This window comes from Lepidothrix coronata, unplaced genomic scaffold, assembly GCF_001604755.1.
Source record: "Lepidothrix coronata isolate B3197 unplaced genomic scaffold, Lepidothrix_coronata-1.0 Scaffold29, whole genome shotgun sequence".
NCBI lineage: Eukaryota > Metazoa > Chordata > Aves > Passeriformes > Pipridae > Lepidothrix > Lepidothrix coronata.
This window is the reverse complement of record NW_016690209.1, coordinates 531,035-555,108: the sequence shown is the minus strand read 5'-3', so window position 1 is coordinate 555,108 and position 24,074 is coordinate 531,035. Positions and strand designations below refer to the sequence as shown.

General features: G+C 43.7%; 1 protein-coding gene across 9 annotated transcripts in view; it reads right to left on the bottom strand.

The window, feature by feature from the left end:
- The window catches only part of LOC108495283 (calcium-activated potassium channel subunit beta-2), a 142,714-nt gene that overhangs the window by 26,619 nt on the left and 92,021 nt on the right, over window positions 1–24,074 (bottom strand). For 2 of the 9 annotated variants that reach the window (XM_017810833.1, XM_017810835.1), the window contains exon 1: window positions 22,566–23,495. The exons of 5 other annotated variants lie outside the window; for them this stretch is intronic. In XM_017810833.1, coding sequence (XP_017666322.1) covers window positions 22,566–22,639 — 74 coding nt within the window. In that variant the 5' untranslated portion in view covers window positions 22,640–23,495. Of the gene's footprint in view, window positions 1–1,832; window positions 1,850–10,350; window positions 10,533–22,565; window positions 23,496–24,074 lie in introns of those variants that run through there. 2 more of the 9 variants (XM_017810837.1, XM_017810839.1) reach the window with 2 other exon arrangements.

The window sequence follows — 24,074 nt, the reverse complement described above, 5'->3', positions numbered from 1 at the left end:
CACTATTTTTTTGTTTCATTTCTCTTTCTTAAAATATGAATGTCCACATCACATTCTTGCAGACACCACCAGCCTATCTGACTACTATTTGTTGGCTCCTATTTGGAATCCTTATTTATCATTTAATGTGCCGCTACTGTAGGTTAACATTCAGAAGAGCAGATGGGGAATTAGAAACAAAACTTCTGTCAGTGATAACAGGACTTCCATGCTTCATTTCCCCCAGGGCACAGTGAATGTTTTCCTTTTCAACAGTGCTGGGTAAAACTGCCTTAAGGAACTGGTGACAGCAAAGCTGTGAGCTGGCAACACACTGAAATTTTCAGGCTGCAGGAATAGATTTTGGGTTGCTGGGCCATTTGTGAGAAGTTATTTTGTATTAGCTCCTGGAAGATACCCATCTCAGTACTGAAGTTCCAGTGCAAAATACTGAGTGAGAATTTCCTTTCTGTGAGAGTGAGTGAGAGGTCTGGCACTGAACAGCTTCTCCTATGCAGGTGGGTTCATCTGACCACCTCACTGAACAACTGTCCAGATTTGGTGACCAGGGCAGATCCAGGAGAAGTCAGAACTCAGGCCTCAAAAACCTTTCCAAATCCCATTATTTCAGAACCATCCTGATCCCCACAGCTGCCGGGGGGAACTGCAAGGCTGTGCCTGGGCAGCCTAATGTGGGTGGGTGGCTTCCCACCCACATCCCACACCCTGACAAGGTAGGGGTGTCCAGGACATGCCACATGTCCATATGTGTGGATGTGTGAGGTCCACATATGGTACACTTCCTTCAGGGAAAAAGCTGCCACTTTTCTCCAGCAGCTCTGTGCACCGTCCCCTTTCCCGCACTCAAGGGAACCTCACTTGTGTGTTGGGGACTGGCACGTGCAGTTAAGAAGGATTTCCCAAAGTCAGAAGTTGTTCATCTGCTGTGGGCTCAAAACTCCTCACCATCAAGGAGTGACAGTCAGGTGAACATCCCATCTCTGTCTTGGGGACACTTGGAAGCTGGAGGGCCCTGTGGCACCTCCCTGGGATTGACCATCCCCACATGCTGCTGGCTTTGTTCTGGGCTGTGCTGCTCATGCTGTCCAGCTGCCACCCAGCAGTTGCTGAATGACAGGAACTATCAGGATCAAGACAGAATTCACTGTCCTGACACACCAAATGTCATCTGGGAGATTAAAAGCAAATTCTGGCTGCTAAAATGTGTGCTGGAGATACATATGACACCTGCCCAGACAGAAAAAGCTTGCCTCTACCCTTGAGTGCCAGGCAGGTCGGATTTGTTCAAGTAATTATCACAGATACAGCCTGCACCATCTCACCTTCCTTGGTCTTTGTCTCTAAGGTGTACATCATTTGACCACTTTCCAGCCACCTTCTTCCAAACAACAAAAGGTTTTTACTAAGCATTTGGTAGTGCCATTAATGAAATAAGCCAATAGATAGTGAAAATCAGATCTTGTGTGTTATGTCTGTATTCTCTGCTCTTTAGTGCAGTTTAACAATTACACATGAATTTTCACCCATTTTAATGCTTTTATGAAAGCTCTTCCTGCCTCCATCTCTCCTAAAAATCCTTGAGCCCCAGTAATCATGTGAGTTACATTTGAATCAAAATGCAGAAAATCTGTGTTTTCACGTTGACCTTGAAATCCAGAAGACCATTTCTATTATAAAGGTGCTTTACAGCACAGCTTGTGACTGAGGAGGCTGCTAAGGTAAGTATAACTAAAAATGTTTCTCATAGATAGATATTCTCAGGATACTATCTTGCTCCTAAAAGCTGGTATTCAAATTCTTCCATTTATTTAGCTCCTTTTAAGCAAACATACCTGTAGGAAAACTTGTGATGGTAAAAGGTAATTCCCTGCTCATGACTTGAGCCATCCCTATTGTAACGTGTGCCTCCCTCTGTAAAACAATGTAGTAGATAAATAAAAGCTGGTAGTCCTCTTCCTAATGTGTTCAGAGGGTTTTTCTCCCCTGTTGATTTCATAGAATTAATTCAATTACAGGAAATATTATGAGAGGCTTCTGTAATAGGGGATGCATTTATATTGTATAGGGTGTAAAATTTAACTTTCACCCCCACTTACTCATTTTCCTTACACTGGAACTGCTTTTAAAAAAATTCTTCTTTTAAAGTTGCTGTACAAGCAATGAAGTCTATCATTTAAATGTTCTTTGATATGGACTTCAGAAGAGCCTGGATACTTGATTCTCTTCTTATTTACATCAATGAGGCCAGCAGCCGAATGCAGAAGCAAGCAAAGGGCAGGGCAATGCCACAGAACCTGTCAGCACCACAGCAAAGGCATTTCTTCAGTTTGCAGTGGTCCCTTGGGAAATCCTAACATCTGCACTAATGCTGGATGTAATTGAAGAAATGTGCTCCTTAAACTGGCAGGCAGTTCAGTATTCAAACATAATGCCTGCTGAAAGAATGCTTAAAAGCTGAATTTTGACCTTCAAGCAAACCAAAAAACAGATTTTTTTCAGTATCTGTATAGATTTAAAAAATGATGGGGAAAGTTTTGTCCAACAGTAACTTTTTTTATTTCTTTATGCTGTTTGTATTTATTTTTCCCTTTTGCCACAATGGAAATTCAATCAAAGTCAAGGATTTTATCGCCTTTCCACTCAAATGCCTGAATCAGATGCTTAAAATGTAACACCAGCAGCACTGTGAGCAGTTGATTAAAAAAAAATCAACCTTTTGCTCTACAGCCCAGAAAAGAACCTTTTCTTTTTTTCTTTATTCTGGTGCAGTCATTTGCTATCAGAACACATTGTGACTCGAAGTGATCTGCTATTGGTACCTTACAGGTTTTGGAAAATGTTGTTACTGGAGTATTTCATTTACCAGAGCTCTCCCCAGTCACACCAGTTTGTTGGTGCAAAGTTCTGGGCTCGCAGCAGGACCTCTACTATCAAATGCACTTGGTAACTGGAAATCAGCAATTTGCTTCCTCTCACTCAGGTGCAGAGGAAAGCAAAGTTTAGTTATTCTGGAAAGGGGAAAGCTGGAGTGGAACAAGAATGATTATCGCTCTGCACCTTTCCAGGTTTCCTTTATTCCCCCTGGAATTCTGGGTTTTGTCTGTCACCCCCTCAAAAGCTCTCACTTCCCTCACTCCAGGAGTGCTCTGGCCCCCCTTTCTACCCATCTCTGAAAAAGCATTGCCCCAAATGCTAGTTTGGCAGTACTTGGAAGAGTACCAGCAGCTACCGTACGTAACTGACACTATTTCCTAAGGCTCTGTGTTTTCACTTCTATGGAAAACATGGAGCTGATCTAGGAGCATCTAATTTGAGAGCTGTAACTCAATCACAGTGAAAAGCAGCACTGGAAGACCACCCGTGGATTTCAGCAGATGAGATCCCCCATAGTTAAACTAAATGTCATCACACTGTACTCAGCCGCTGATTCCAGGTTTGCTAATTTGTAAAACAACGTGAATAAGATGCTGCAGTTGTGAACAGAGCAGCTGAATTATAGGTACTTAAGCAGCACTGTAGGGATATGAATTCTGTTTATTGCACAAACCTGCCTCTATAATTAATAGAAATAGTACCATTCCCTTGCTCTGTTTTCATTAATTCAGACTGATAGCTTTGGAAGACCAGAATGGATTAGGAAACACATTTTGGAAGAACAAGAGAGAACTAGAGGACCTTCTTGGTTTTTCAGTATCACTCCAGATCTCCTTCTTCAATGTTCAAGGAGCAAAATTACTAGCAGTGCTCTGTGTGTACCAGACCATCTGCCACCATAATTGTAGCTTTGTTTTACTTTTCCCTGCTTCTGGGAGGAGAGATCCAAACTTTCCCAGCTGCCTGTCTGAACTAACATTTATGAAATGTACTTCAAAACCTTGAGAAAGAGCCACAGTAGTCGTCCAAAACCTTTTTAAACCCCAACAGCCCTCTAAGACCAACACCAGCAACTCTCAATAAAAACTGGCCACAGGGTTTACCTATCAAGCTGCAAACAATCTGAACAGCCATGTCTCCTTTAGCGGGAATTTTATAGGCCTCTTCCCCCTCTCTTAGGAGGTGTAAACATATCAAGATTTAACATTGTGCTTTATTTATCTCAGTGGTATAGTATGTTATCATTCCCACAGAAGCATTGGTGATACTTTATCGTGGTGGAGAGGAGGGCACTGCATGAAGCAGAGCTGATGCAGGAGCTGGCTTAGCCATGGCCAGCGACAGCTGAACTATAGCACGGGCTTCAGTCTGGGCAATATCTCATTATTTTGGATGCTCTGGGGACTGGAAGCAAGGGGTGTCCAGAAATGAGCATGAAGATCAAACAGCTACACAAAGGGCAGTGGCCTTCACCTCTCCGGGTGGAAAGCTCTGCCCCCAGCCCTGTCCCTCTCGAGGTCTCAGGCACAGGAATAGGTGTGTCAGAGATGACTTATTTTCCCCGTGATTCATTGAAAAAACATTAATCTTAATAGCTTCCTAACACGAAGTACGTACCGACCACTGAACTGCTCCAAGGAGGGCCCTTTATTGATGTGACTCCTTAGCCAAATGTAATGCAATTAAATGATTGGATTTCATTACGTATATTGACATGGTGCCAGTGACAATTTCCATTCTCTCTATTATTTCTATAAATAAAGTCATCTGCCATAATTAGAAAATATGAACGTGCTAAGACCTCCATTAATTCTTCTCCATATTAATATAAGAGCTGGGCAGATGTTTATTAATACCTTGTTACACTGCGTTCATCAGCTGTTACCAAGAATAGAAAGATTGAGATCTGATCCCATGCTGAAGGTTAAATAAGAGCAGATCTGGCCAAGTTTTGGCTTCTGATTGACTTCTTGACAGTATCTTGCTTTTTTTATCAAAATGCTTTTTAAACCTTTAGCCTCTCTCTCTCTTTATTCCCTTAAGTGTCCTTTGGACCCTGTATGAAATTCAGTGACGTTCCCCACCCTCAGCATTGTGTTCAGCAGTCCTCTAGCCTCATCCTCATGTCTGGTGCAGATTCTGTGGAGCTGAATTACATCAGCCTGTGACCAGCCTCTGCTTCTCCCACCTGGAAAGTATTTGAGGAGCAGTGGTGCCAGGTGAAAGCCCAGGTCCAGTCCATTTGGTGCTGAGCACCTCCTGATGGGTGCCTGGGGAGGGGTGTGAGGAACAGCAGGTATGGGTGGACCTGCATGAAGCTGTGAGGAGGACTGTGACCAGCCTCATGGACCCTTCTGGTATCCTGTGGTTGGCAGGTTTAAGACCTGGTCTAACCTCTGTTCCAAGCCATCTCCCATTATCACCTTCACTGAGTCTTTTGCCAAGAACCTCCACAATTTATTTATGTTTCTCTGTTTCTTTTAAATAGCATGCTTTACAATCCGAGGTCGCTCCCCATCTACTTCTCCTTTCCCATTTGTGTAGTGTTTTCTGCCTCTTCCCACTCTGTTCTTTCCCATAACCACCTGGATCTGTTCTCTCAGCTCTTACTTCCTGGGTTCAGTGCCCATCAGGGCACCTCTGCCATATGTACTTTGAAAGACTGGTGGCTGGCCCAGGCTCACCCCATCCCATCTCATCTCATCTCATGGCAGCTTCAGAGACAACCAAAGCAGATGAAAATGGCTCAGCAAAACACAAAAAGATTTCGTGCCAAAACTTCTCTTGACCTCAAAAAATCCCCATGGGTGCAAAATTAGGCTGTCCAGCTATGGAAAACATGTATACAGGTACCCGTGCTACTCCTTTACTCTCCTCTGGGTAGATCTCAATAACAGTGCTCAGACCTTGCTTTGTACAAAGACTTTTAAAATTCATATACATATAAAAAAATTGAATAAAATCGAGTGGTGCTTCCACCACTACCCATCCCTTGCCCACCTCCTTTGAGCTGGATGTTGCTTGTCTCTTCTCTTGTCTGCCACCTCTGAAATTACCACTTACTTTTTGCACCCTCTTTCCCTTTCTTGGAATTGCCTTTGCAGAAAGGCACACAAACAGCTATTTGGGTCAGCATTTCAATCAGTTTTAAATTGTACATTTCTATTTCCCGTGTCTGTACTTATTTATTATTATTTGTATTGAATCTTTGCCTGAGTGTGTGCATTGATTCTGATAACTCTGTGGGATGTTTATCTGTACAAATAGATCAATAGCTTTTGGACTGCACTTTCTGAAGGAATAGACTAAAGAGACTTGCTTCAAACTTGAAAGCTGCTGTACTGAATTTATTAATACAGCAAACTATTATAAATGCATGATCCACTTAATCCCATGCTAAAGGAAGTGGATTTTGTACCTTTTCTTCCTGGTCATTTGTATTTAAACAGTTGCCAATCTTACACCTCCTTTTCTCACTACAAACGCCCTCAGTTCCTCAGGGGAAAGAACAATACTGATGTCACAATGACATTCTTTCCAGAGTTGACAGGGTTGGGTTTATTGCTGGTATTGCTGATCCCAGCAGGCCAGAGCATGTGGATCAACTTAGACTCCTCCAAGGGACTAATCTGAAGGGAGGATCTAATAGGAATCAATCTCCCATCTCACATATGAAATGTTCCCTTCTCTTAAACTGCAGTAAAACAAACCCAGCTCTAATCTGACCTGAATTAAAACCAGGCACAAACTAAGACTAATTTCTATTTCTAGCCTGTTCAAGCAGAGACCTCTTTGCCCTGTCTTCCTCCAAGCCGATTTTGGGCTAAGTGAAAAAACATAGCTCCACAAAATCTTTGTGTGAAGGCACCAGAAATGCAGCAAGATAATAGTATAGCCAGATAAGGGGGATTAAGATTACTTCTGGGCTTTTTTAAGAAATAATAGGTGAAAAGGTTAATGGAACACTCAACTGGGAGACATTGCTGAGACCTGTAAAAAGTGATAAACCAAGATAGCTGGGTGCACAGCAGTTGTGTTGTATGACATACCACTGCATGGCCAGACTTTTCCATGTACATTGCAGCCTGCTGAATTCCATGTGGATTATAGCATGGAAAGCTACCCAGGAGGAAAGGACTGAGGGTGCTGTCTGACAACTGGCTGAAGATGAGCCATAGTGTGCCCAGGTGGCCAAGAAGGCCAGTGGTATCCCAGCTTGGATCAGCAATAGTGTGGCCAGCATGACTAGGGAAGGGATTCTTCCCCTGTATTCAGCACTGGTAAAGCCACACCTCAAATTCTGTGTTTAGTTTTGGGCCCCTCACTTTGTGTGTCCAGAGAAAAGCAACAGAACTGGGGAAAGGTCTGGAACTCAAGTCTGTTGAGGAGCAGCTGAGGGAACTAGGGGTTGTTTAGCCTGGAGAAAAGGAGGCTCAGGGGTGAAGTTATTGCTCTTTACAACTACCTAAAAGGAGGTTGTGGCCAGGCAAGGGTTGGTATTCTATCCCAAGTAACAAGCAAGAGGACAAGAGGAAATGGCTTCGAGCTGTGCTAGGGGAGGTTTAGAATGGATATTGCAAAAAAACCTCTGCAACAAAAGGGTTTTCAAGCCCTGGAATAGGCTGCCCAGGGAAGTGGTTGAGTCATCATCCTTGGAGAGATTTAAAAGACCATGTAGATCAAGACACATGTAGATGTGTCATGCAGGGACATGGTTTAGTGGTGGACTTGGCAGTACTGGGTTAATGCTTGGACTTGATGATCTTAAAAGTCTTTCCAATCTAAATGATTCTATGATTCTATATTGAGAATATGCTTGTATTGTTGTGGAAATTAGATGTTACTTCAATCGCCATGGTGAGTTCGAGTGGAATATTCTGTAGAGACAATAACAGCCACTGATAATCCAAATCCAATGGATGCCTGATCTGGCTTGTGTTGAAGCTGATGAAGTATTTCTATTGTATTTAATGGACATTGGCCTCAGCCTCAAAAGAGTGCACTTCAGATTGAACTTCTCTGCCTTTGCAGCGATCTTATTAAATTTGCAGAGTTGGTATTAGATTGGCTCAGTGGTATGAGAACATTACTATTCTGTTAAATTACTTTTTCAGTTAATAATATATTCTTTTCTACAAGGGGTTTTCTTTCTTAAGCCCTTTTTCCCTCTTTGCCTTCAGCTGCTTTGGGAATTCATTCTCCCTTTCTGCCTTGAACTACTACATGCTGTTATCTGGCAGGGCTAAACAGCTCTCGTCCACTTCTCATATGAGTGCTCTGCACGCTAAACTGGATTTTTGTTCCTTGGGCAGGTTGTCCCATTTTTACTGGTGGAACCAAAGCAAAAAGAGCCTCATGGACTATGGGGAACCCTAAATCGAAATATGTTCTTGACCCCGAGCTCTTCCAGGTCAAGGCTCAGCACTAACTTCTGGGGAAGCCTTGTTCATACCTGAGCCTTTTCTGTCCAACATAAAGATACACTTTGTGAGCCCATTCCCAATGAAACAGATCTATGGGATCCAAACTGTATTATATTATTTGTAGTATTTACACCTGTAATACCAGCAGCATGTTAAGGGCTTTGAAGAGATCTTAGAAGACAAAGTCCCTGCCTAAAGAGCTTAATATTCATATTTTATTCAAAATATAAAAATATACATACTCTGAGTCTGTAAGATACCGGATTAAAAAGGCTTTTCTCCTTAAATTAGCTCACAGAAATCTAACCCCCTGAAGGGAGTGAAGGAGGCAGCTGTGGAGGGAAGGGAGCCAGCACTACCGAGTACAAAGCGACTCTCAGCTGCCTCATCCGGAGGTGCACTTCCAGCCTCAGCTTGGGGTCCTTACAGACTCTTTTATCCCTGGGAGCCCAGCTGGGATCAGAGAGGGGCAGATCCACTCTGCCCCATCTGTATGTGTTCTTGTGCAGAAGCGAGTCCCATCCCTGCTCCATCTGGGATGGGGGAACCAGGGGCTATGTGATGGCAATGCAGCCTTCGGATCTGCCTGTTCAAATGGCAGCTCTCTGTACTGGAACAAAATCAGACTGTTCTTCCTTTTTGTCAGAAGTCAAGGGTGTTTCTCAGTTCCTCAGTTCTGATTGCTGTGCACAGATCGTGCTATTCCCCATATTTTGACACAATACAATAGTTTGTTATTTCCAGGTGCAACACATCACAGTGCCAACATTCTATATAAAAATAAAATAAATTACTTAAGAACAAAGGAAACCTATATAATAGCATATGAAGAAATCTTTTGTGAAAGGTTATACTTCTGCGTCAGTGAAGTTTAATGTGATGGGATACTTTTGCCATAACGGACAGTAGTGCCAGTGAAATGGAGCAGTGGAGTGCTCAGAAAGGGAACAGTGAATGCAGCTAACACAGTTTCGAGGAGAGAAAGGCAGACCCACCACTACATGTTGACAGTTGAGAAGCAAAATGACAAGCATTTGGAGGCCATAAGTTCCAGCCTAGAATTCTCCAGCTGTAGAATTTTAATGTGTTTCCACATGAGTGATATTTAGTCAGATATTGTAAGAACAGTAGTGGAAAATTAGGATTAGCAAATGAGTAAATTAAACTGAAAATTGGGTAAAGAGATTCGAAAGTAAAGCTAAGGCCTCCAGTCGTGATGGACTTTGCTCTCCAAGGAATTTTTTTTTTTTTCCCAAGTAGCCTGTAAATTCTTATTGGATTTTAAATTCCCATTACAGACATTAGAGATTTTGCAAGGAAATCTGATGGGGTCATAGAATAACCGTAAACAAACAACAACAGAAGAGATGTAGATTAAAAGTGATGGAATTTTTACTTAATGTCCTCTCTTTTGTGAAATGTTATTCACAGATTTCTGGGAAAATTTCTGGGATTTGTTCCTGGCCACAACACAGTGACAAAAATACTTAACACAAATTTCACCGCCCCAGACCCAGTTCTTAAGAACTTGTCTGTTACACTGCCAAAATCCACAACTGTCTTTGCAGGGTTAATTATTTCTGAAACCCGAAGGAGACACAAAGGAAACTGCACCGACAGACACAGGACATAAATAGCTCCAGGTATTTGCTGCATGGGGGTGGGAATCACCCAAAGGTGGCAGGCAAAGGAGATAGTCCCTCGTGGACCCCGGGATGCACCAACAAGCATCTGTACTAGAGCACCCCACCAAATGCACCAAGCTAATCCCACCTCTGATCAATGGCACTTGGATTAACACAGGAGTTGGGATGCTGTGGAAACCAGCCTTGTCCTGACACCAAAATGAACCAGACAACTCAAATATACGAACGGAAAAAGCAATAAACATTACTAAAAGAAAACAGTGGGTTGTGCCCCAGTGACTCTCTCAGTATATTGTTTTTCCCACAAAAATCTGGAAGATCTGACACTTCTTGTATTGGTTCTCAAGGAACATTGCAAGAGTATTAGAGATAGGGGAAGAGAGATGCAGAGCAGTCCGATAACTTACCATGATAGTAGCTGCAAGTCAAAATTACATCCAGGGCTTCCCGCTTCAATTTGTGAGGTTTGATGATGCTGGTTTTATCAGCAAGGTCATTTTAGCACCCATGCTTAATCCAGAATCTATTCTGATATTTGTTTAGAAGATTTGAGTAATCTCTTTAAGAGAATTAACAAGTGCTGGAGTCCTAAAGAACAATCTTCTCTCAGCCCTGACTGGAGCACAAGGATTGAGGTCATAGTTAGGCGAAGGTTTTTTTAAGGTAGTATGGAAACAAATAGAATTGTCTTTAGAGTGAGTAGTACATTGTAGAGTATGGAGGCACAAAGCTTGCAAATGAGTTCTGGTTGGTTTTGGGTTCAGTTTTCTGGTCGTCCTGGACACAACCCATGACCTGCTACATGATACAGGTATTAATAATGTGATGTGCAGAGGGGCTTGCTCTGGCAGGTTTCCCCTCTGAGCCACATACAACTGCAATCAGTGGCCAAACAACAAATGAATGCTTTGCTGCCTTTTTCCAAAGTCACCATATGCTGCCTGTTGACTCTTCACAGCCCTGGAGCTCTGTGTCGGGACGTAAGGTCTAGCTAAGGGAGTGGATTGGAAAATTCACTGAAACAAAGTCACTGATGCTCAAATGCCAAGCTGTTAAATCTTCAGTAAGTCACAGTTCAGAAATCAGCCATCTTTTTTTATAAATAATTAGTAATCACTGGATGTTAAGTCAAATGTTCGCTTGAGCTCTTGGGTTAAGTTTTGGAAGGGGCTTTGAGGAATTGACTTTGAATCTTCACACTCAAAGCTATTTTATTCTAGTTGTTGCATGGGTCTAAAATAAACCATTTCCACATCTGAGACTATAGGGCTGACAACACATCACATTAGTCCTTCTCTTGCAGATAGGTCAAAGAAAATAATGAAAATCCCATAAAAGCAGCGTTCCCACAAGCGTCCTATCATGTCAGACAGAACGGTCACCTAGTAGCTTGTGGCACTGTTGTACTATTTACCCTTGCACCCTTTTCCTTCCCAAAAGGCTGATGAAATTTTATCTAGATCCAGAAACAAAGAACAACATCCTGGCCCACCAGGGTGAATACTCATCTCAAGCATCCTGCTGTTTCACAGCTGGCAGCAACAGATAAATTTATTAGTTGTCTGAGCTAAGGTTCACAATCACATCCCGCTTAGAGGTAACGCTGGGTTATCGCAGCCTCAGGAGCAGAGGTACCTTTGGGTATTAACTGATCTCACCTCCCAGGCTTTGGACTGCCAGAAAATTTGGAACATAATTTGGAATCCTGAGGCCAAATACCCTAAACTTAAGAGGGGGTACTACAACTCACTTCTCAAAGGTTTACAGTGAAGTTTGCTGTCCAAGCCATAGGAAGGTTGTTATCTTTGTGTGGCTGACAAATTGTAACAGCAATGATTTTAGTGTAAAAACAAGCAAACCTCCCATTAAACTAGTGAAAAGCAGTATTAAAACTCATTCTTCTACTTTTGAGAGACTTTTACATAGAGGTCTAGTAATGTTTTGACATTTGGGGAAATGGCAGCTTATATGAGCAAACGGAAGCACCTAACATAGCATATGGGCAAAGTCCTTGGCAAGGACTATAAAATCAAAGGTAAATGAGGTATGGTGTTTGTCAAAGCACATTTTCAAAAAAAGACAGTAGGCAACATGGTAAATATTTTAGGGAGATTAAGTGGTGGACTTGGCAGTGCTGGATTAATGGTTGGACTCAATCTTAGAGGTCCTTTTCAACTGAAGTGACCCTATGAAATCTCCAAAATATTAAAAATTTTCATTGATAAATTCACCGCATCCTTGGCAGAGCCTCTGTAGGGTGTGGAGGACCTTTGACTTTAAGACTACCACTGCATTTGTTGAGATCCCCAGTTAAATAACGTCCCAACATCCTCCCTGTCTGGTGGCTGCTGCAGAGCAGGGTGGTGAACAGAGGTGGGAAGAAGATACTGCAAGATTGTCCAGCCTGGGGGCTCAGAGGGTGCTAAAAGCCCAACTGTAATGCAGGTCCTGACATGTCTCCTTTAAAATGAATGATGAGGACTTGCTGCAAGGCAGCCTGCCTGGAGGAGAGAGTCAGACACATATCAAAGGGCCCGTGCAAGTGTGGTCCCCAAAACCACTGTTTAAAGTCACTCAGAGTGAGCTGTCCGAGCTGCCCTGCTGAGCTGGGTGCTCTGGCATGAGCAGTGATGCTCCTGCAGATGGTCTGACTGTGCTGAACATGAGCTCTCAAGGATTAAATGTTTATCTTGGCACTTGCAAAATTCCTTAATAAGAAAGCAGACATATGCTTCAGGAAAGGCATCATGCAGCGATCAGCCTGCATTCCTTACCACAGTAGAGAGATGAGGAATCAAACAAAACAGGACCAGGCAGCCTAAACCCCTAAAAACCCTGACTGCTTTCAGGCTCCCCAGCAGGAACTCAGCCCTCACCATGTTTTCACGGTGTTCTGCATTCACAAAATAAAACCTGCCTGGTTTTCTTATGAAGGTTGTCAAAATGTCCCCACAGGAGGCTGAAGCCAGAGGTCCTAGCACTGAAAATGCTCATGTTCCAGGTCCCTGGCTGGGGGCTACAGCAGGTGCCAACCAGCAGCTACCTCTATTTGGGTGACTGCCAGAGGTACCTTGGATTTCCTTTTTCTGACACTTACAAAACTGTCTGACAGTAAAATGGAGAAATAGGCAGTCGAGCTCCTACAGCCTGTGAAAAGGAAATAAGCCCCTGGCCAAGGGAACAGGAGAGGAAAGAGGCATGTGGCATCTCCAGCTTTCCTAGTGCTGTGTGATAGCAGACATGAGGAATGACCCCCATTGCTTAAGCCTTAACACTTAGATAGTTTCTTCTCGTAGTGTCAGATGGAAAATCTAAAAGTCTGGAAGTGTGGATGAAATCTACGTTACAGGAAGGCACACAGTCACTAAATTCTCACAAGTCACTGAATTCTAATTTCTGCAGTTCAGTACAGCTTGATGTACAATTTGTTTCATCAGAAATGCTACCTTGCTCCCTGCAATTCATTCCAAATCTATTCCAGGGCAACACTAAACAGACATTGCCCAAACTAAGGGTTAAACCCATGATGCTGCCAAAGAAAAACACTGAGATAAGAAATACCAGCTGCCGCTGTTTGGCTTATAGGTTTGACCAGAACTTCAAGAAGGAGCAGAATCAGCCCCAGTTCAGACTCCTGGTCCCCATACCATCCCACGATCACTTATAACAGCTTCAGGCCATGCTGAAGACCTATGAGGCTCTGAAAGCTCAACTAGACATTTGGATGATTATCCAGATGGAGCCTTAAGGGCAAATGTCCAATATCTGTTAGCATTAACTAATGCCTTGTAATGGACGTCTGTAATATCCAGACTTCATTATAGCCTAAAAGCAAGTGGCCCTATGTCAAACGCATCACTATTTGCAGAAACAAAATCAAAATGTGAAAAACCTGAAACAAACATAAAGGAAGAGGAGGTATTTCTTTGGTGGCTTCTCAGAAACCAGGTTCACGAGGGTGTAGATGGACCACATGATTTACAAGTAGAGAGTGTATGTAACTGTCATATGGGTATCACATTCATGTACCAACACCTTCCTGTACGTCAGCACACCTAACTGGTTTGGTAAAGGTTGAAAACCACCCTTTCTTCTTTTTCAATCACCATGACAGCAAATTGAAACCTACTGTTGCCACTAGTGTGTCACACACAAAAAATCTTCTGGTGAAAGTTTCAGAAATGTCTCAATGTTGAGTAACTCAGGTTTTGCTTGTATCTTGTGAGGGGAACTAGAAAGCAGTGTTATTCAAAGTGTTGTGTCACCAAGACATTTTTGGCACGATGTATCCTGACACCATATCCTAACTATTGCCAGGACCTGTAAAAGCGTGTGGAAAAAAACCCAGTGGTTTTATTTTTCCTGTGTCTATTTGAAGGGTTAGTAATATAGAGCCTGCTACTACTAGTAAAAGTATTAAATAGATTTGATAGTGTTTTTTATTATTAACTACTACTAATAATCTATCTTTTCACATGTGAGTGGAAGTATGTGATAAAAGCATTCCTTAGCAAGTCTGTGCAATTTACTCTCCAGCCATGACTCACCCCTTACCCTGAGAAGCAAAGCCCAGGTGACCCAGCTGTGGTGAACACAGAGCCATCACTGAGGCAGTTTCCTTAGCAACATGAGCCACACGAAAAAACATCCAAAACATCTTCTACCTCCTGCTTGCTGTTCCTTGAAGTTGTTCTAAGTTAGCCGATGCTAAACCTCGTACCTGAATTTCAGAGGTAGAATCAATGTATCACAAAGCAAATCCTTTCACTTCCAAGCAAGTTAACTTTTAGCTACTGCCCCGACTTCAGGCTTAATAAGGAAAAATAACATTAATTTTTTAAATCTATTATCTCCAAACACTGCTTGGGCTCATAAACAAATAACAGAAGCTGCTTCTCGATCCTCAGCTGATACTGATTGTCATTAGGGATTTGTTGAAGTTAAAGAAACCATGGCAATTCAGAGCAATCAGCCCAGGATGAGCTGGGTGTTTATGGGTTCCAGCTGCTCATGATCAAGGCTAGATTAAGAGTAGATAAATAGTTCACCCAGGAGGGGGGAGGGATGGTTTCTTGAGGATTGTTCTGCATTGCTTCTTGCTGAGGTAGTTTGAAGAAAAGTATCTCAGGGGTCTTTTTTCAGAGGTGTTGGACCAAAGAACTGTGAGCTGTTTGAAATGAAGAAGGCTTATAAGCAAGTGGAAAAGTGCCCTTTGTGCATTCAAGGTATTGTGTCCAGTAGTCCTAAGTATTTCCTGTTTGTGTGTGCATTGTTTCTTGAAGTATCTCTGCTCCTTGTAGTGCAGGCTTTTGGGGTAAAGTGTGTATGTTGTACTACATCAAGATGCCACTTTTTATGTTCACTGTAATCTACATCAAAGTTCAGAAAGCCTGAATGTATTACTTTCCTCCCTGCTGTAGGCATGTGGTCATGGAAGAAGTGTGAAGAAAGGAGTGTATTGATTTATGCCCATCATTGTCTGATAGGAGCAGATGTGGGTCTTGGAGTTTTAGTTTAGCTGATGGACTGTACTAAACCTGACCTGGTTCTGCTGCTATTACATGTGAGTTATCTTTGATGCAGCTAAATCACTTTTGAAGTATTGTAGAAGGTGAAGCGGAGCCAGCTTTGTAGGCAATAATAACAGAATGAGATTATTTAGGCTAAAATGAGTCAATATTTGGAAAATTCCACTGTTGGTAATAAAATCTTGCCTGAGGGATGCTGATTGATGCTGCCTGTACCAGATGGGAGTGTGGGTTTGTAGCATGAGACTGAGCCTGAGTGCTCCTGTGGACACCCCGATGGGGATACAGCTTGGAGGGGAAAACATGAGGATACAGTCAAGAGAAGACATGTGGGCACTAAGTTATCTCCTTGGGAAAAGAGTAGTTGTGTGCTTCAGCTAAAGGAAGAAAAGGTCATTTTGGAGAAGATGTAAAATGACAGATTTGAGCTCTGGCAGGGCTTTTCTGTGGTGGCCCTGTCCCCACCCAGCATGAGGGTGCCTGGCCTGCTATTCCAGGGCTGTGAGCTCCTGCTGGCATCAGAAGCATGAGGACTTGGCTGTGTTATGCTGACACTTGTTCTATAAAATTGACAGCAATAGTGAATGATAGCCCATATTTCTGCAATATCTTCTTCCTTGGGACACCTACCAACATACCATTGACAATGCTTCTGAAGGCTGGATTTTGGCCAGGTTCTTGGAGAAGCAGTATTTTGGCCTTGGTCCCACAACGGGGAGCTCCAGTTCATAATGCTTATGATCAGGGATGAGGGACTTGCTTTCTCATTTCTGTGTGAACTGCCTCTCCTAAATAAACAACCTGTCTTCACAGCATATGCAGGACTGTCTAGAGGGTCTTTAAGGGTGCTAACTGCCCAACCTGAGTACCTCCTTGGTCTTGGCTTGATGCTTCAACTCCGAAGCTGCTGCTTTCAGTTGAACAACTGTTTGAGCTCAAATGGGTGTTTTTGGGTGAGAGCAGCTGTCTGTAGTGCCAGACAGCAGATCTAATGACATATCACTGGAGCTGTTCTGGGCTAGACTATAGCAATAACTTATTTAATATAATTCTGAGGGAGCCAATTTTGGTGGTGTTGGAGTGATCACAAACATTTGAGGAAAGAAATGAGTCTTTCCATCCTTGGTCCGTTGCACAGCTCAGGACTTCTCTGCTTATTTGTGGATGGAATTTATTGTTGATTATTGTATTCCTTGGCATGAACTGAAATTTCAGCCTCCAGGTTCATGGCCATTAACCATGGTGGAAAAAAGTGACCCATTTGTCTCACATAATGAGTTTGCCTGTGGAAGCTGTAGCTGCTTTGACTGACTTATGACCGTGGCTGGGTACTTGCATCAGGTGCAAACAAAAACAGCCAGTCTGGACTGGGTGCCTATGTGTGTGACATGATGGTCCCTCCTGCAGATACTGGACTGGGAGCAATGCTCCACAGGTACAAAGGAGAAGAATTCAATACACCTGATCCTTTACAGTGAATTCTGGACAAGCCTTTCAGCTCAAACTTTTTGTCTTGCTTTCTCTGACCACTCTGACATTAGTAATTTGCCAGTCTTTTTGATTCACCAGCATAAAATGAAGCAGTCATGATTTGTATTGCAGGAGCAAGGACGGGAGGTGAAGCTTTCAAGCACCTTATGTGTATGCAAAGGAGACTAATGCATCTGAGGCTATGACGGCTCTAAAGACTACTTTTAATCCTGGAGTGTGGGCCTGAGTGGAGTTTGAACAAGCTGTGTGCTTATGCAATTAAAGCAAAGCTGTGCTGCTTCTTGAGCACTTACAGAACTTGATAGGGATTCAGACAGGTCAGACAACTGCTATGTGGTCATCTCTTTAATCCCCAAATAGAGGGAAATTGGCCCCTGTGGTGCATGGAGGAGCAGTAGGTTTCTGTCTCAGGCTGTGTAAGAGCCAGCTCAGATTCTGAGCAGTGACTGCCATTTCAGCAGCACCTGTGCTCTTGTTTTGCTGGTGGTGGTGCTTGTTTTTGTGGATCAGGAGTCTGCAATCAATTCCAAAAATATCAACAGTACAGTTTGAGCCCATGAGATCAGGAGTGGATGTACACTTTGAAGAAAGCACTGAAGAAAAAAAATAACAACACTTGAAAAGCAGCATGAATTTTATAATCATGGTTAAGGACTGACAGACCAAGGCACTGTTTTTTTCACTGAGTGAAACAGAAAACAAGGAATCAAAATTTCCATGTTCTGTTTCAGGTTTTTCATTAACTTCTATTTGGAGGCAAACAAGTGCCATCCTTCCCTGCTTCTACCTCCTACAGGCAAGGCAGAGCTGTAATTTGGAACAGGGCTGTCCTATGACTTTAAGACTGTACAATGATGGAAAGCCTTGGTGAATGATCCTATGGAGATATAAAATGATTAATCTACAGGCATCTGAGAACACTTACGACTTAGCTTTTGGTTTGGTATCTGTTATTGCACTTATGGGGCTGTTAATAATCTCGTAATGCACATCAGGCCTTATCTTAATGATTAAAAAATGATTAAAAAGGGTCTGTTTTATCTCTAACTAGCAAGAAATGCAATTATTTTAAGTAGTGCAAAGTCTCTACCACTCAGAACTGATATTAAATGGTTTTAATAACTTGGCTGGAGGGTTCTTTCAAGGTGCTAGAAGCACATCATCCCTCAGATGAGCATGTTGTGACAGCTCTGGAGCTGGTGTGGGGGCAATGCAGAGGGGCAGGGAGCCATGAGATCAGGGCAGAGGGATGTGAAGAAATTGTAGAAATAAGGCAATTTGCAGTCAGGTGTAGTACTTTAGCTTGAGGACAGCTGGGGAGGTAGCTGGGAAAGGCCTGGGTGGGAAATCTAACAAGGATGACAGAGCTGGGGGACACAGAAGGATGAACATGTGCTTAGTGGAAAGTGAGAGGGCTGAGGGGGAAAATCTCTTTTCCTTCCACACCAAGACCTTGTGCTGACAGAAAATCCGAGAAGCAACCTTTGTTTCCTAATGCTGACCTGCTAGTCCCTGGGAGGCAGGGACAGTGCTGAGACCTGACAGGTTTGCTGGCAGTGCTGGGGTGCTTCCCATCATGATCCCCCACCTCTGAAACTTCCAGTGCTCCTCAAAACCACACAGCTTCATGCAGAGATAATTAACTGTGTTATTAGCAGGGATCAGACTTCTGTTTTAAGTGGAATAAATCCAACCGTAAGCATGTGGGTGTCACGTAGATGGGCGTCAGCCATTTTTCACTTGTTCTTCCCTCACAGGAGACATGTTTCATCTCCCCAACAGCCTTTACACATCAGCAATAGAGTTAAGACTTAAAGCAGAATAAAAAATGGACAGTTTTTCAACCTTGTCACATCTCTAAGAGGGTGTTCTGTTGCTCAATTCAAATAAACCCAGTACAGAAGAGAATTGCTGATAAACTGAGATCTTTCAAAACTCCAGTTAAAGGCAATTTTATATCTCCACTGATATTAGGAAGAATATAACTACTGCTGGACACATAGCAACTAGCAAGACCAGCTTACCAACTGAGAGGTGCAACTGACCTGCTTTAGAAATGGGCAAGGCTCTGCTGAGCAAATTGGAATTAAACTGATTGACACTACAGAAATTTGGCCTGTTATTCCTCCTGCACACCCCAACGATGCAGCTTGGAAGTGATATTTGAGCAGTAAGTGGCAGGTATGTGCCTGTGTTGTGCTAAGTAAAGCCAACTTCATCTGAACCCAGCCCAGCAAAGATTATCAATGTGTGCCTGAAGCACAAGGGTTACAAGAATCTGGAGTTGCATCAGAAGTGCAGATTTTTAGTTCTGTACTAGAGAAGCTTTACATAAATGACACCTAAATAACTTTCTGCCCAGCTCCCTACTTTACACCTTGCTTTATTTCTGGTGAAACACCTATTGAAATAGCACTGCCACATACCTTTGTTAACAAACAAATATTCCACCCAAAAGTGTCTTCCTGAGCACACAGAAGTGAGTCCCTGGCCACATGGGAGCCACAGGGACTTTGCCACTTGGTTCAACTAGCACTAAAACTACTCCTGTAAAAGTGCACTTCTACAGTTGCACTGCAATCTCTCTGCTCCAGACCTCTAGTTAAATGCATGTTAAAGTCTAGGATCAGTCTGCCTGGCAGTAAATTAATGGCCCATGGTGTAGCTACTGCTGTGATGCCTCTTCCATTAAGAGTAGCGGTGCTGCCTTAAGTGGCTTGTATGTCCAGAATAATGGTGCTCGTGGCTTGCACCTGTATAGGGGATGATGCTTGTTGCATTTAAACTAGATTATATGGCCCAAAAGGCATTGCTCAGCCCAAGAGGCACTGCAGAGCTGCAGTGTTCCAAAGGGAGACTTGTGGAACACGGGACTTCTGGCATGTCCCTCCATGCATCATTTCAGGAAGTTTGTGCAGACCCCTTTGCTGATTGGCTTTTGCTGCCTCTGCCTTCCCTTCACCTACAGGGATGTAGCAAGTGTCAGTACTGCTGTGTTGGCAGCCTTGAACAAGCATGCAAAAGCCAGGAGCCTCCTTTGCTACCTCTGCCCCTCTGCTGGCACAACATCCAGCATCTGGTATGGGTACACTGATCTAGAAAATGATCCTTAAATATTAAGGGCAGAGATGTTGGGCTATTCTGGATTCATGCAAGGTTCCAGTGCACTGGGCTGCTGCTGGCATTTTGGATAGTAGCCTAGAAGGCACTGGACTTGGAAAGTTCAGTGCTTGGTGTCGGGATCTCCCAGCAGCCTGCCACTTGGCATGCAAAGCAGCACAGAGAAGGGGTGACTTCTTCAGCTTCTTTAAAAGAAAAAGTAGAAAGGGGAATAAGAAACATTTACCAGCTTTGAAGGTGGGAAGGATGCTGAGGCTTTCTGCTTTCCTTTCCCATTGCCGTGCTCCTTGTCTCTCTTGGGCCCCATGTTGTAAATCCTACGCTCTCATCGGAAGAGTGCTGGCTGCAGGCTCCCTCCAGAGCCCGTTGACGCAATCTGGGTCATTCAGAGAAGGTTGTCAGGAATGATCCTACACCTCCCTGCTGTGCTGGCACTGAGCTTTCCCTTACAGGGTATGAGAGGTGCTGGGTTGATCCTGAGTCCTGTTCCTAAACCTGTCTGACCCAACCCCCTGCAGCCCTGGGGCTCCTGGGGGGTGTCCCCGGGGTCCTAACTGAGGTTAGGCAATGTTGGGACACCATGTTGGGGACACAGGGGGAAATATCCTGTGGCATCTAGCCACCCATTTTTTTGGATGGCAAGAAGTCAGTGATGGAGGCTAGGACTGGGTATCCCTGTGAGGCAAAACCCACCTGCCAAGGGGCTGCCAGAAAATAAGGGGATTTCTAGCAGGGCAAGGAAGCCCTCCTGGGGAAAGGCAAGAGTAGGTTATGACAGAGAGCTAATCTGTATGGCTGTTTCATAAGTTTCCCCAGTGCCTGGACTCTGTGCTCAGCAACAGACATTATATGTGCTGAGAATAACTGATTTCTCAGAAGCACCATGTAAAAATATGTGGAAGTCTGAAGCAAACTATGGCAGTTCCTTTATATTTTAGTGTTATCTAACAAAATCTCTCCCCATTCCCACACCAGGTTAATATAAGGGGCCAGATGAGCTGTCAAGCACCACAGTTTGTTGGAGGCCACCCTTCACTTGCCAGCTCACATTTCTCACGAATCCTCACCTTTATCCTTGACCCTGTTTTAGGTGTAAACCTAAGTCCTAACATGACAAACCTAACTCCAAAGCTGCTGTTTAGACCATTGTCAACCTTCTACTCATTTACAGCAGCCAAAATTCACAAGCAAAGGCAGAATGCAGGTGCTCCTCCAGCCCAGGGACCACACCACAAGGAGTTTTGATACTGCTGGTCCCTGTGCTCAGAGCAATTGTGCTGCACAGCAATAATCACAAGCAACTAATTTTCAAGACTTTCCAGATTGCTATCATGTGGAAATGAAGACTTAAGTTCCCAACCGGACACTTGTCCTATTCAGCTGCAAGTTTTTATCCAAATTATTTAAATGCTTGCTGCCTCAGTTTTATGTTTGTCCCTGACCTGCCTGTTTGCTATTCTTGAATTAAAATCACTGTGTAGGATACAGTTCCTCTTCTAGCAGCTGCTTCTTCTTGTACATGTTTGGAAAAACAGACTCTGAATGTATTTTGGGGAATATGGATAATCCAAACCAGCTCAGGGTTGGAGTAATGGCACTGCTGTGGTACAGCATGATGTCTGTAAGCTGGGTAGTGTGGAAGTTTGTGCTCTGCCTATGGGAAGTTGGTGTACAAGTCCTCAGTCCTTCTCTGTTTTAAATGCAAACATAAATGACTCCAATTCCCCCTAAAGTAAATAAAGATTATAAATATGAAGTCAAATAAGACCCAAAAGCCCAATAAGTGCATTAAAGCTGGCAGCATGTTTTAATTTACTACTCCTACACCTTCAATTTGCCTGACACAGCTGGGAAGTGCTGCCAGTGAATGCTGCATGAGCTCCTGTGTGTGAAGTTGGAGGGGAACGGACAGAGAGTTAACCGCTGGCTGTGAGCCACAGCTTGGAATTTCCTGACAGTTTTTCCTTGTGGTTGCTGTCAGGGAGTGTTTCTTGTGTCTCTTCCCTACCCCATATGCTGTTTTCACTCTCTATCGCAGCATTCTGGAGTATTTTGTTTTCCAAATGAGGTCCACAGGGTACTCTAAGTTGTCCCCTTGTGAAACATCACAATATGGATCACTTAAACATTACTCTAAGCCTCTAACTCCAGCCCACAAATGCTACCAACAGTGAATTCATTCCTCAGAAGAGCAAGTGTAATTTGTAACTCAAAACAGCACTTGAAACTGTTTGACTAATAAAATGTCCTTCACTTGACTCCTCAGTTAGAGCCTGGCTCGTGCCAGCCTCTTTTCAGATGTAATCACTCTAGGAAACACTTTTTCAGTGTGCACTTAGCAGCAGAGCCTGAATTTGCTCTAATACATGCTTTAATGTTTACTCCCCAACACCTCATGGCAGCCCATCTAAGCTCTCTGCACCATCCCCATCCCAAATGCCTCAGCCCATCCTGCAGCTTCCCCCCTTAAGGATCAGGTTTACCTTAGCAGCAGCGGAGCAGCAGTGCCCAAAATGGAGATTTCAATGGGATCTGGCAGGGAGATTTTCCCTCTCATCTACATACTCCTGTAGTTTCCACCTTTGGGAAAACAGCCTATCTACAAGCAGAAGGTTTCCATATATCTTGTCTCTCAATGTCTTCAAATACTTCTTGCTGCTCTTGTAGTTTCCAGGCAGTTTTAATTACTTTCTGTTTTTAAATAGAGGTGAAGCACCAGAATTCAGTAACTATACAGAAAGAAGACGTCAGAAGGAAGTGGGTGTGAAGACCCTCTGAATAAAGTCAGCCCAAAAAAAGCTGAGCTTTCTCTCTCCAAACTTTATTTCGTGAAGCTCCTCATTATCCCCACCTTTATAAAAACTCTTCTTCCCATCTGCTCTGCCTGTGCATCCCTGACTGCCGGGGCTCCTCTGGGACATGATGGCCATTCCTGTGAGGGCAGGATGCTCGGCGTGGAGTCAGCGCCTTTGCTGTCATTTGCCAAAATTCATCCCTCTCATCTGCTCCTGGGAAGAACACTGCAGGAGTCAGGCGGAAAAATGAGCTCACGTTGGGGCAGTCCCAATATTGTCCTGAGCCCGTGGCCAGCGCACAAACAGGCAGCACCTCTCCTGGCCAACCTTTACTTTCCGAAATGTCAGGGCTGTGCAGAAGCAGGCGTTCAGCTCTTTCTCCAGTGCTCACTCATCCCTGTGTACTCTTGCATGTGCTGGTGTGAAATCAGGGGCTTCCCAGACTTTCCCTCAGTCACCTCCATCAGATCACTTTGTCCTTGGGTGGTATTTGCTTTTCTGAGTCAAGAGCATGCCAGCGAGACGCTCCTGTTTGTCTCTGGCTGCTCACTGATTTCCCACGCTGTGTGCTTGCTGTTTGCTCCTATGGCAGAAGCAGAAGCTGCTTCTGCTGGTGTGGTCCACAGTTGGACTTCCCCCCCCCCCGCCCTGTTTAAAACGTAAGGTCTCACAAATTAAGAAGCTACAGCCTGTCTAGGTCTTATATCAGTCAGTCTCTGATTCATCAGAGAATCTCCTTGGTAACTAGCTGTTCCTCTCTGATTTGCTACTAAAAAGCTCTCCCAATTTAAAGATAAAATACAGTGAAAGCAGAAAGAGGAGCTACACCATATAGATACCTTATACAGAAGCATATGCCTTGTGTGCAAAGAGCTATACTGGATATTTTCTGATGTGTGTGGGAAGCAGCCTCTCTGTGAGACAGCATGCTATTACCCTATGGATGGCAAATGTGCCCCAGCTGCCTCATCTCTGCTAGAAATCCTTTTTCCTGCTCCAGGGCCAGTAACCCCATCTGCAGGGTAAATAATCCCACAGGAGAAGATGAGGTTGGCATTTAACAAGGGACTCAGCAGTTCATGCTTTAATAAGCCAGATTTCTGGCCTTGCGTGGGACAGATTGCCAAGTACAAAGATTCAGAGATGGGGTGACTTTCTGCAGGAGGTGTACCTGATGTGTTTGATGCTGTCTGATTG